Source organism: Columba livia, chromosome 3, assembly GCF_036013475.1.
Source record: "Columba livia isolate bColLiv1 breed racing homer chromosome 3, bColLiv1.pat.W.v2, whole genome shotgun sequence".
In the NCBI taxonomy this organism is placed as follows: Eukaryota; Metazoa; Chordata; class Aves; order Columbiformes; family Columbidae; genus Columba; species Columba livia.
In genome coordinates, this window is record NC_088604.1 from 83,233,672 (window position 1) to 83,247,757 (window position 14,086).

Sequence of the window (14,086 nt, forward strand, 5' to 3'; positions counted from 1 at the left end):
CACAAGCTAGTATTTTAGCAAATGGACTTTGTTCATCCTGTCACAAACCTCTGATGTTTGCTTGGGGCTGCTATCTTACCGTCTCTAGGTGACAAATCAGTGTAACCATTCATGAACCAATAATCAGTTTCTAAATCTTATTTCACATCTTTTTGTTTAGACAACAGAAAGAAAAAATACTCCAGCTATTCAGATTTGCCCATGAGTTGCAGTTTTTTAAAAGTCTCTTACAGTTCTTTGGTAAGATTTTTTTTCTCTCCACGCATTTTGCTCAGAACATTACAATAACTGCCTATTGCCATTTTGTAAAACCCCAGAAAAGTGAGCAAGGTAGATTTTATTCTTTCTCTTCTTTGTTTCATTCCTTCTTAGAGTTTTCTCCACCTTCACATTTTTGTCTCCCCCTCAGGGGATCCCCGGGTAAGATTTATGTTTACTACTGACATTTTATGATTAAGACACTGAACTTTGGTCACTGAATTACCACTATCTGTAGGTTCAGAATCTGCTAGCCATGCACAAGTCCCCAGGGGACCTCCCACAAACAGGGTGTCGATTGGCACTGAACCCAGATTTTAACCCTTAAACACTAGCATCCCCCAGTGGTCCTGTTTATCACTGCAGTGTTTTTTTTTTTTTCCTTGAGTTTTCTATGTACTTTAACTTTCAATGTAAATGTAAATTCAAGTAAATTGCACTGGCCATCACTCAGGAGTTTGCTTAATTCAGTAAAGAATGTATGTTTGATCATAGGTGAAGATGGAAAAAAAAAATTATTTCCAGTCATTGCATATATTGCGTGTGTATTACAAAACACATACCTGTAAGAGCAGGACTTTTTGAGTAAAACACATTTGAAAAAGGGGGAAAATCAGACCAAAAGAAAATCAGATTATTTTTTTTGGAGAGCATTTTTGAGGAAGAGAAAATAACTTCACAGTCTCTTCCAAGAATATTAGGTTCTGCAGCTATTTTTGGCTTTTTTTTCACAAGATCAGGTCTCATGGAAAAGATACTATAGCAACCATCAATTTTTAATTTGCCTTTTGACTGAAGTTCACATACTTAGAAACTACAGGCCATCATATCTATTGAATTAGAATTCTAAATAAAACATTTCTGCTGACATTTCATTCACACAATGAAAACTCAACCATGTTCTCAGAAAATACTCAATAAGAAGCACATCCCAGTCACTGTTCTTAAACCCAGCCCTTTGCAAAACAATCCAGAATTGTGCTGACTAGGTTTGTTTTCCCTGTTCCCTAAGAGATCTTCATCACTGAGGAAAGGTGAAGTAACGGGATACTGCAAAACATCACTGGAAGGGATAGGAGGAGTAAGAAGAGCAGACAAATGGTGCATGTCTCACACACAAATGGGGCACTCGCACCCACCAGCTCCCTCCCGCTCCAGAAGCAGAACAGCCACATCAGCACAAGCCCTGTATCGGTGCTGACTCAGCAGAGGAAGGATAGAGGGGGAAGGATGTGCAAGGCTGCCGAGGGACGAGACAGAACAGCACTTCTTGCATGACACTTCTCTACAGGATGAAAAGAAGGAATTTCCTCTCCTTGACGTTGGAGCCCTCCAGTAACTCCTAATGCTGCACCATTGGAGGTGACAGATTGTTAATTAAAACAGGCCCTGTGAAAATCTGTGGGACTTAGACATTAGCTTTAAGTTCAGCAGGAGATAATGAGCAAAGTAGAACAAGAACAAGCATGTTTTTGTCCTCTCTGTATCAGAATCCCACCTGAGCTGATGCCACAGGAGCCCAAAGAGGCAACACAGCTTTACCTTTACCCTTCTGCTTTCTAAATCCCATAGGGCCGTGGTGTCACTCAGCTACCTCTTTTCCTCCTATTACTTGTGTTAGAATAGCTGGGGACATCTAGCAGAGTTTTATAGCAGAAGCGTACTTCTACTCTTTGCCTGCAGTAGTAAACACTGAATACTTGAGACAAAGGGGAGGGCAGCAGGGGACAAAAACAAACAAACAAACCAATCCCACAAACAAAAACCCAAAGCAAAACAAAGCAAAAAACCAAAACCAGCCAACCAACCAACACCCCAAACCTATCAAAACCAAAACAAACCACAAAACAAATCCCAAACACGGTCCCCAGAACACATGTGACTTCTCTGCAATTTAAGGACTAAATGCTGGGGTCCTTCCTCAGAGGTAACCTGAGGGAAATCTGCCTTACTTAGTATCTCTGAATCCTTTGCGAGCAGCAGTCAGCCCAGAGTGTGAATGTGCTAACTGAGACACGACAAACACATGTAACACCTCTTGCTGATATTCCATTATTCTGTGGTTAAGGCTCACGGGGATTTTTGAAATGAAGTTTATTTTCGCAAGCTGCTGAGTGCTGACTATGATGTGGGGCAGCTTTCACTGAGGGAAATATCTTAACTTTTGTTAAGGCGCTTGGACAGCCAATTTACTGTGACGTTTACAAGAAAAACTATGTAGATGCATTTGGCTTAGGCTATTCAGTGAAAGTACATGTTGTAGTTTTTAACAAATAATGGACAATTATGGTTCAGCGCAAAAGAAGGCAGCTTTTCATCTCAACAGGTGCCATCTTTCTGCTTCTTTTGGACATTCTAAAAATATTTGAGAGGTCCTAAACAATGTTCCTCGTAGGTTATTGTCACTACCTAAAACATAGAGGTCAGTATTCAGTATGACCAATCAGTTTTATGTAGTTTGACCATCTGTCTCCACTAGTTATATGAAGTGGATGATTCTGAAAAAGTCAGCAACCATCATAATGAAAACATGTTACAATACAATGTGTCACACAGCACTGAAAATTAATCCTGCTGCTAAAGAAATGGAAAATGCACAATAAACACATTACCTGAAATTAAAATTGTTTTTTACCAAATCTCCAGAGCCTTTAAGGTAGTAACAATGATTTCCTATTTATATGGACTGCTTGAATTCTCAGGTGACTCCCTGTGGAGAGCTGTATGAATACTTTTTCCAGAGCTGAGGAAAGGAAAATAGATAGCTATAATGGAACTGCAGGAGCAGCCAAGCAGTAGATTGATTCAACAGGAGAAATTCAATGCATCCCAAAAGATTTCCTAGGATTTGCTCTCCTGCTGCTTAGGGCACAATTTGTTGTAATGAGAAACTGAGGATTTTACTTCAGGTGTATCAAAGTTTGTAGTGATGACTTGAAGGTATAAAGAAAAAACAACTGAGAATGTCTCTTAAGTAATGCCTTTGGATGAGGGGAGAAAAAGGACAAACTCTTCAAGGTGCAAAAAAAAGTCAAATATCTCATGTAAATAGCATTCCTTAAGAGATACTAATTGAATGCACAGTCGAACCCTTTCCTTCCTTTCCTTTCCAAACTCCTGTATTAAACAGCTTGAAAACTACAGTACACTTCAGTAAGCAAAACAGAGAAAGCGTTATTAAATTATCTGGTAAAACTGCACATGGCCTCACTGTAATCTCTGCTCCTGGAAATGTCTGTAGATGAATCCACAGTTCTCAGTTGTGAATAACTGAGTTAAAAAGTTATAAAATAATATTTATTTATTTTTTAAGTGAGGGGGTTTTTGTGTTGTTGGTTCTGTTTTTGTTTTTTAAATTATTATTTAATAAGAGAACATTTAAACGGGCAGATTACTCTGTTCATCTGGAGTGTGCCACATGGTAGAAGGCTGGCAGGAAGCCTGTGCTGCTGTAGTACTACATAAGCCCTGTTTGAAAAGGTTAAGTGGGACATGCACAGTGTGAATTACACCCTGAAGATATGTGAGAATTTGTAGGTACTCCTGCCCTCCTCTATGAGAAGTAACAGTCATTTTGAACACCAAGCTTCTCTACAGCTCTGGTGTAGCACAGCCTATGCAGATTTCTTGCTAATTACTTTCTAGTGAAAGCTCTGAAATGCTGTGTTGTTTCTCAAGTAAAGCCCAGAGTTTTATTCAGAAATGGGCTGCCAGATGAAATTTCCTCAGGCAAAATCCTGAATGCTGATGGCAGCCTGGTTTTATTAGGGAAGACATGTAAAATCTGAGATGTTCATATTCACAGCAGCACATATTGTTCAGCACTTGTGTGCCCCTCACATTTCTCAACACGACGCTATGTACGGGAAAATCATATGGTGTAGATGAACCAACAGAGAAGAAATGGATGCTCTAAAAAACACCTTATCACAAGAACATTCATAAGTGATGACTTATCTGGACACTGGACACAGGTCTACATTTAGTTGCAAACAATGCAAATATTGTGGACTCAAAGATTTGAGTCTTAGATCTTTCAGAACACAGACCAAAGCAGACAGCACCTTCCCTTTCTCCACTAGATAACCAAAGTTGCATCACAGCCCAGGCTCCAATCCATTTCAAGACCCACCACATGAAACAGGATCTCCTAGAGCATCCTTCCTTATCAACGAAAGGCCATCAGACTCAGAAACTCTCCCATCACATAGCACAGGAACAAGTACTGACCAGAGAGAACAGCAAGTGCTTCAGCACATCAGCCCATTCCCAAAATAAGGACCAGAGGCTTTTTCATTTCCAGTTGAAACTCATTTTCTAAGATTTTTTTTCATTCTTTCTGTAAATACTACATAGAGAGTATACAGGGAACACACATTATTTCAGCCAGCTACCTGTCCCCCAAGCTTGACCTAGCTCAGCATAAAACACTATAATGGCAATGAAGCCTGAACCAGAAAGCCAGCTTCTCTTCAGGGACAGGGCAGCCACTGAACACATGAAACACTGAGGAGCTAGTAATCAGTTACTATCATATTTTCTATTCCTATTACCATTTTATTTCTTCCCAGCCTGACTGTGGATGCAGAATGGGAGTTGTGTCTTGTCCATTTACCTGGAAAGCAAGGCAAGATGCACAGCAAGAAATAAAAACAATGAGAAGCACCTAGATGAAACATAATATTTGCTTTTAAAGAGATGGCCCCCTCTCCCCCCATCCTTGGAAACAGCATCTCTTACCTGTATGGTTCCAGAGTCCTGTTGCCATAATACAAAGCTTCTTCCCAGGATTCCAGGTTAATACAGGCATCCATGGCACAGTCAAGCATTTTCAGCTGATAGATATTTGTGTCTGGAAGACGACCCTTATAGCTGCTCAAGAGATTCCGGCATCTTGCCAGAACCTTCTCCCACTCTGTTAGCTTTAGTTAAAGAAATACCTTTAATCAAACAAAAATTCAAGTTCTAAATATTGTTAGCAAGGAGTAAGAGCTACAGGCCATTAAGATAAAAGAGCTGCCATCATTCCAGAGGCTGCTTCGGTTTTTGAAAACACACTTGAACTCAGAAGTGGTAGCTTAGGTAACTATGCTTTGTTTATATTTAGAAAAACAACTTCTAAAAAAAGGCAGCATTTCAGCAATAAAGGGTAAAAGAAAGATGACAAAATAAGAGCATATTTTAATACACAACAAACTAAAGTGCAAATACTTTTTATTTAGCTGCTAAAACATTATTATTTACTTATGATACTCATCCAATTCTTACACGCAAAGGCAAGAACCTGTGGAAATGTGTCTTAACAAAATGTGACACAGCTACAAAAAGAAATTTGATTTTCTATATATTAAAACAATGACACATACTTTTAAGGTGCCTAAGATTTGCTTTAGAATTCTTACAGAATTAGAATATTTTCTTCCAATTAATTAATTTCCTGTCTCCCTCAGCTGTAAAGAGCATTGGATTTTTTCATGTACAGCTTCATGTTTCATGCATGAGAAAGAAAAGCATCCCAGTTGTGATGTCTGACTTTAGTTCAGGATTAAGGACCTTGGCAGTAAAGAAGGTTTTTACCCTCAATGCTACAAGAAGATTTTGTTGTGTGTTTGCAAGAGAGGAAAAGTAAACTGGGTCTCGCATTCACTTTACCTGGGTATTCCTTACCACAAATCACTTATTTTCACTACATTCTACACTGGTTTGACTTCTCTGTGGACCAGATTATTTTCTCTCTGACCACACCTGTGCCAAATAGCAATACTCCCAGATTCTAAAGTAGTTCTGTCATCTGGGACTACATAAGAGTCCCAGAACACAAGCAGTTTAAAGATCAAAAAGATATCATGCACACCAGTAAGAACAAATTAAAAAAAAAATAGATTTCTAGTAAGAGAAGTAATAAAATCATTTGTTTCACAGTCCTTTCCCTACAATCAGCTCAAGAAGTTCAGCAGTTATTTTCACGACATTACTGAAAATATTGTTTACCGCAATCCAGCAATGGATTTAAATGTACAGTGATAACCTTGTGATGAAGTAATTAGTCCTTCCTGGACACAGGAATATTTACATGCTTAAATGCTTACATGCTTACATGCGACTGCTATGTGACTGGGACAGGATTTATAGCATGGTTGTTACAAGGCTAAACTAATTATTTGTGAATTGCTCTCATGCCCTTGGATTGAAAGAACCATATAAGGGAAGGAATGTGTTATTATAAAATTGCACCTTAACCTTTATATCTCTGGCAAACATCCATGTATTCTTTACAACTGATTAAGGACAGACAAACAGAAAAATGAGGGATATTATTTCCACTTGATGCATTTTTTGTAGAAAGTACAAAGCCCTGACATTCTTGAAAGATTACAATTTTAGCTGATGCATAGTGTTAGTCTGTCTGCTTTTAATTCTCATTACACTGCTTTGTTCACATACTGGCATCTAAGAGCAGATGTGCTATATCGCAAAACCTATTGGGACCAAATTTTCAGGTATATAAATGGCAAAGTAGAAAACCCACTATCAGCTGCAACAGGATGAAAGAGAAGCTGCCTGTCCTGTATCTGCCCAAGACTAGAGGAGCAGCCCTCTAGCAGCTCCACTACTGTTGCATGGACTTAGAGGCGGAGGAATCCTGTTCTCCATAATGATCCCTTTGCACAGGGCTTTAGCATCTCCATTTGTGTGCTTAAAGTGGAATTTGGGTCTGAGAAAGTTCACTCACATGTTGTTTCAAGTTCTCCAGCTGCAGGTTTAGCATTACAACACGATATCAGTTACAATCAGTAGCTCAGGTTTTGGCAGTCACTAATGGTCTCAACTGTAGGAACTGTAGGAGCTGTTGGTTTAATTTGTTAAAAAATTACATTTTCAGAAACTAATGACCATGTGCCTCAGTCAGCAAGGAAGGTTTTCTGTTCATTCTTGGCAAGTGGACAAATGTCAAGCCCCCTCTTCAGGTACTGCATTCACCACTGCATGCCAATTAGCACCAGTATTGTGGGGCAATGAAAGGAAAGATGACACATTTGAGACACATGTCTGAAAAAAGAAGCTCAACAGACAACAAGGACATGTTTTTTCAACCAGTCCTGATGCCTTTTACTACAACGTGTTTGATTAATTTTCAAATATCAGTTAAATCAGTATTAAAGACCCTAGAAAAATTCAGTAGGTGCAATTTCTTCTGCGATTAAATACAGGAACATGAAATAGGACCAGTATTCTGGCTCCATATTTTTTTGTATAAAAATGATTGCAGTTGCATATTTGTAATTTAACTTTCAGGTTAAAAAAATGGGCCCTGAAGTATAACTGAATGCCTGAAGATCTGTTTCAGTATTGTCTGACTCAATCCAGTGACTACAGAGGAACTTAAGACAGACTAGAAATTACATGAAGATTAAAGTTAGTTGAGATGAGTTTTGCTAACAAATTAATCTCTTTGGATTAAAAAGAAACAAACTCAGGGGTTTTTGGTTTGTGTGGTTGTGGTGTGTGGGTTTTGTTTTTTATATATGTATATACAATAAAAATGGTGATCACTTGTTTCCAGCCTGGAATATCACTAATCAAATTTGGTTTTCACATTGCTGAAGAGTATTGGAAGTTTTAATTCTCTCTATATCCAGAGAAAGACCACATTTCTGAAAACGGTAAGGCATCTTCTACAATGGGTCAAATTCACAGTCAGTGAAATTCCACTGAATATACTAAGATGAGAGAGGGATCAACATACTCAGTCTTCTAGTAAAAATTGCAGCCTCTCTTCTGCTTATCTTTTCTTGGTTGTTGCTGTTCACTAGTTTTTTTAATTGGATTGAATATCTACATGATGGCAATTAGGCTTCAGTTCTGTTTATTAGTGCAAGATTATCTCATTCAATCTGTTTAATTATCAATTATTATTATTATTATAACTTATAATGGTTCTATAATGTTTGCAATGAATCTGACTGTGATTATGTCCTTGCTATTGTCATTGCTATGCAAAGAATGAGAACCTGGAAATATCACAATGAGAGTAATAGGACAAAGAATTTAACAACGTTTCAGATTAAGCTTTACTTCATTTACAAGTGGATTTATATGAAGTGGTGGGCTGTGATAGCAGAAGTATAAACCTGAGTCAAATTATTCCTTCACATCATAGTTGCCTACTATCCCTGCCATAAAGCAGTTCCAGTCCAAGTAATGAGATACTCTACTATCATGAATGTAATTAAGAATATTACACAATCTAAACATCAAATGAATTAAAAATACATTTTAAAACAATAGAAAAATGTAAAAGTTTAGGAAATGAATCTCAAAAGATGAACTCACACTAAGGGGCTCTCTGGATTGTTCTCACAACTGAACGACAGACTGCAGCCTTTCACTGAAAGGATACCTTCTTTTGATTTTGGATATCTCACTTCATTTACAGCATTTTTTACTTCTTTCCAGGCATGCTCTTCACCAGCCAATTTCTCAGCATCCTGGTTAATGGGAACAAAAGTATCTGATGAGAAAAACAGTAAACTGAGAATATCCAGTAATGATGACAAATGGTAAAAAGATTACACTGACAAAAGCTACTTTTGGGGATTGTATCACTATTTTTTGTAAATACACAAAAAATCATACTCACCCTGTGTTTGTTAAGTAAATGAGATGACGTCAAGAAAAATTAATGCAAACTTGGAAACATAAAATACTCAAACCAGGTATTAGGTTTGCAACAAGAACTATGATCAACCAGAAAATATAAATAATAGCATGTGATTTTTACTATCAAAATGCACCTAGTAGATCAAATTCTCTCAAAGACCTAGTACCTAATACTTCACAGATCCTCAACTACACTGTAGAAAGGATTTAGAAACTAATTTTGATTAACCACGTGGTGAATATAGAGACTTTACAAACAGTGGGAGGCTACCTTCATCCATGACAGTTATTACAGAAGTCTACTACTCAGAAAAAGCTGAACTTCAGTTTTCTTTTATAACTCATTGCTATTTCTTCCCTATGCCATCAGATTCTAGAAACAGTTATATTTTTCCATTGCTTTGTCATAAATAAGGCAAAATATAATTAATGGCTACAGCAGTAAAAGAAAGTTCCCGTTTTCTACTCTCTAGAAGGGATAACTGCACCTTAGGAGAACCACTTGGAACAAATTTATTAAAGCATCTACAGACACAGGTAAGCATCTTGAGAGATTTCCAAAAGCACCAAGATATACAACTTCCATCAATTTAAGCACTTAGATACCTTTAAAAATCTGGTCTTTTAGACACTGCAGTTCATTGTCTCTCCTTATAAAAGGCCCTGTTACTTGCAAAATAGTTTTCTAAGTGCAGATTCTTCCAGGAATATTTTAAATTCAGTTCTAAGAAAAATCAGCTTTCAGCAGGGATGGAGGCCCGAAGATGAACAGAGAAGGTGTGTGAAAATCTAACCAAGCACTTTGTAACCAACAGATGCTCACTGGGCATCACAGAAGTACTTCTGTTAAAAAGCCTGTAATCTGTATCTGTCTAGAACTGCACACTTTTCCTATTCTGCTGCTCCTTATTTACCATAAATTCAGAAAATAAAATATTTACAGTGAGAATCAGCACTCACTTTCACATTTGATTTGCAGTTTTGTCTTTCCAGCTGCTCCATGAAACAGAAAACCTCTGTGTGTTCCAGGGATGACTAAATCAAGACTGGTCTCAGCTGCCTCACCATTCTGTAGGGCCTTATGAGGAGGCCTGACCCCACTGCATTTAGCACAGGGACTTCCCCTACAATCAGTTCTTTCATCAAAAAGATCACCTGGAAATAATTTTGTGCATAGCTGAATTTGCCACTGGAAGACATGAGGTGAATGTTAGGACTAATAAGCTCATACTGTAGAAATATAATCAGCACAGTTAATGTATATACCCAGCCCTCTTGCAGCTTTGCAATGGACTTACACTGATTTTTTCAGCTTCAATGTAACCTCTACCAGTTCGTATGGGGCTACATACATTTCTGAACTCAGCCTGTTAACCTGTAATAATCTGTCTCTAAAACATCTTTGTAGATCAAGCGCTGCTCACTGATGGATCTAAAAGGTAAATATGGTCTGTAAGATACTATTCATGATGCCTGTGAAATTTTAGCTTTAAGGACCTACCTGAAAAATTAAAATTCTCTTAAGCTATCCTTTCCCACTGGCCCACGTATAATTCTCAGTATTTCATGCTGTAAGCCTTACAACTAAGACCTCAGAAATAGGGGAACTGAGACAGACTTGTAAGTGAAGGAAAAAACCTAAGTACACACTTGTTACAGGCCAGTGACTGATGCGTTGTTAGGGCTCGCTTTGTACACGGTGGGACAGATGGATGAATCAGCTTAAAGCATTAATTTACACTGGATTAATTTTTCTCTTTCTTGTGCAGTATTTTGAGTTGCTTTCTGTTGCCTTCTAGCATTTCATTAACAACACAAAGCAATGCAAGGCTGGCATTTCTGCTAAGTTCTACACTAGCTCATAGTGTTATCACTGTCTTCATATCCAGGTAGAGAACAGGGAGTGTCTGTTGGACCAATAATCTCCCAGCCCTCTCTGTATTCATGGTCTTTATCCCTTCTCTGTAATAAGAGACTTTAGGATGAAGGGAGCAGGGCAGGATGCCCAGCTCTGGGAAGGATTTAACTCACAGGTTTCAAGGAGATGTTTTCTGTGTTCTCAAGATGAGGCATTTGGGGGATTGGCTTATGTAAGAATTCACAAAGACCTGGCTGGCTGGGCATTTTACTCCTCTACTGTTCTTCATCAGCTTTACATACACCAAAGAAGTCCTGTCCTTTCCTGAACACTAGTTCAAAGCACAGAGGCTGCTTCCAAACAGGCAGCCCAGCAGGGGCTGTGAAACAACCAGGAGGGCTTGCAACTGAGAACACTTCTGACTTCCAGCCTAATAAGCTTTTTCCAAGTAAGTTGTTTCTCTCCCTTGGACAATTCATTGAAAGTCATGGCCATGTGCTGACTAAGCCAGCTAAAATACAAAGCTGCCTTGGAGTTGGAATTATGGAAATAATTGAAGTGATTAATAGTTATGCTGAACTGTTTCATTTAATCTAAGAGCATGGCAGTGACACCTATGGGAGATTCAGCTTTCTACAGAGTAACACCCATTCAAAGCATCTTTTTTTCAGAACACATTCCCAGTCAAACCTCCAGGTGTGCAAAGTTGCCAACAATAAAAGAAAAAAGGTTTTTTTCATCTGTAGAAAGGGAGAACGCTAGCTGAAGAAAAGGAAGAGGCTTTTGAAAAAGAAGGAAGAGTTAGTGGCTTCTGCCTAATAATGTTCCTTATTTCTATCACTGACACGTAAGAGTTTGTTCTTCAGGACAACAAAATATTTGTGTCTTGCTCTAAGGAGTCACTGGGAGCAAACTGAAAGTAGAGGTGCTGGAAGGCCTATTGGGAGAGGAGAAAATACAGCTGCAACACACACTTTTCCATGGCAAGCACACAACCTCACAATGCTCTGAATAACACTGATAGAATCAATTTGAGGCAGAAGCATCATTAGATGTACTGACTGAAACCACAACCAAGGAAAGCCATGAATGATCCTGTGACTTATTTTGAGCAGTTACTCCACATGGAAGATGGTCACAGCACCTGCTTTCCACTTACTTCAAGCATGTGCAGGGGAAACTTGTTCATTAAAAGATGAGTTAAGATGCAACAGCAACATTGCAATTCCATCTCTCCTTTCTTCCAAAGCCATGGCAGGTGCTAGTACAGCTTTCTTGATAAAACACACTAGGGATTTGTCATCTTAACACTGAGGCTTTCTGGAAATCGCCATGAACTATCTAGCCCTGACTGCTTGCACCTGTGCTTCTAATCCTTTAGATGGAACAATTTCCAGTTATATTCAGTTCTTCCAGTAACATAAGCTATAAGCTTAACTCTTCACACCTGACACCTCTCAAAAGAAGGACACTGTGTAACTTCACATCTTGAGTTTAGTTAGAGTACATAAAATATGAAGGCTTACCTACATAATTCAACCAGACAAAATTCTACCTTTGAAATATATTTGGCTCTTCAAAATGGGCAAATGCAAAATATTCTGTAAAGCAAAATTTTCCTGCCATAAAGAACCATTTCCACCTTATCCCCGCCCCCCAATTTCATAAGTTCATTGTATAAAGGATTCAAGAACAAGATTTTTTGTTTTTTGTTTTTATTATTTGCTTGAACAACATAATTTCTATTAATTTCTATAGCTGGTAGATCAGAACAATATTAGTTGTTTTTCTTTCAGAATGCTTCCAGCTTTTATATCCAATTATTCTCCAGACTTTTAAATTTGCAGATGTGTATTGCAATCCATGTTTCAGAAGCCTGGGAGCAGAAATCATCAGCTCTTCCCAGCGCATTCTGTAAATACTTGTAAAAATAGCCTGTGGTACACAAAACACCACTAAATGTCAATATTTGCTTTAAATATTACACAGTCTTTCACAGTTCAGGTTCCATTACTGACACTTGTAAAAATGAAGCTACAACCACTTATAACAAAGCTATAACAAAAGAGAAATAAGAAAACCAGAGGGTATCTGATGATGATTACAGTCTGTCTGTATAGTGATCAAATGGAAAATGTTTTGTGGTTCTGGCTTTAAGTGATAGGAAGATTTATTATGAAAGTACCATCTCCTGAAACAATTACAGCCACCAGCCATTACAGAAATAAGCATTTGAAAATGTTCACATGTTGCATGCCGTCCTATTCCTTTGCTGCCATATTTTTTGTAAGAATCAGTTCTCTCCCCATCTCTTCTGCTATTCTAGTGTCCCAACACATCCTATCCTTAACTGAACTCTCCTTAGAAAGGGGTATAATCTTCAAAGTACAGATATTTCTCTTTCCTTCTTGTTGCTTTACAACCTTCCTTTTCTCCTGACTACTCTTCTGTTTTGTATAATTCCTAAAAGAGCTTCTTACCTATTCATTTCAAGTATCACTCCTTTTACACACAGTGTTAGCACTGTTCTCTGCTATCTCAATATTTAAAATACTGACTGTTAAAATATTCCCACATGGACAGCACGTCCTCTCAGAGAAGATATCTCTCTTACCAAAACAAGCATATGCAAACCAGTCTGCCCAAATGCACTCCCACAGCCCCAGCATTGCTCATCTGTAATGCACTGCACCTCTGAACATCTCCTGAACATTGAAAAGGTTGATTAAGGGCTAGTCCTCCTTTCATATTTAGACTACAGGATAGAAATACAACCTGTCTTTTCTGTCCTCTCTAAATAGTTCTTCTTTCTCCTTCTCACAGATGGTGGCAGAGAAACAAGGCAGAGATTTGCCATGGAGAGAAACCATGAAGCACACCCGTCTCCCTCCACAGCAGGGAGAAGTGGTGAAGGGAACTTCAAATGATAAGTAATGCCTACATCCCTTTTTTTCCTTCACAGCCTTTGTCCTATAAGAAAAAGACCCAAGGCCATCTTCATTATATGTCTGCTTCCAGTGTTCAGGTACCCAGTCCCACACAGATAGAAAGGAGCAAGGTCTAAAGTTTTCCATGAACACTATCTTCTAAATACACAAAAGGCATATAAGAGTGTAACGTAAGCACCAGCAAATGTCAGTTTTACTATAGTAAAAACCTATAAACCATAGTTCAAACAGAAATGGGGGGGTTAATATGAAATATTATTGGGTATGATATTTTTGCAAGACAGAAAAATCACACTAAATAATCATAATAGTTCCTTCTGTACACAAAATGTATGACTATATAATGACAATCCTGTGAGAG

At 38.2% G+C, this 14,086-nt stretch overlaps 1 protein-coding gene across 7 annotated transcripts in view; it reads right to left on the reverse strand.

Moving 5' to 3' along the window:
- SMYD3 (SET and MYND domain containing 3) overlaps positions 1-14,086 on the reverse strand; it is a 406,076-nt gene that overhangs the window by 50,364 nt on the left and 341,626 nt on the right. For all 7 annotated transcript variants that reach the window (XM_065057918.1, XM_065057916.1, XM_065057920.1 and 4 more), the window contains 2 exons: positions 8,660-8,747; positions 4,999-5,173 (listed from right to left, as the gene is read on the reverse strand). In XM_065057918.1, coding sequence (XP_064913990.1) covers positions 4,999-5,173; positions 8,660-8,747 — 263 coding nt within the window. The remainder of the gene's footprint in view (positions 1-4,998; positions 5,174-8,659; positions 8,748-14,086) is intronic.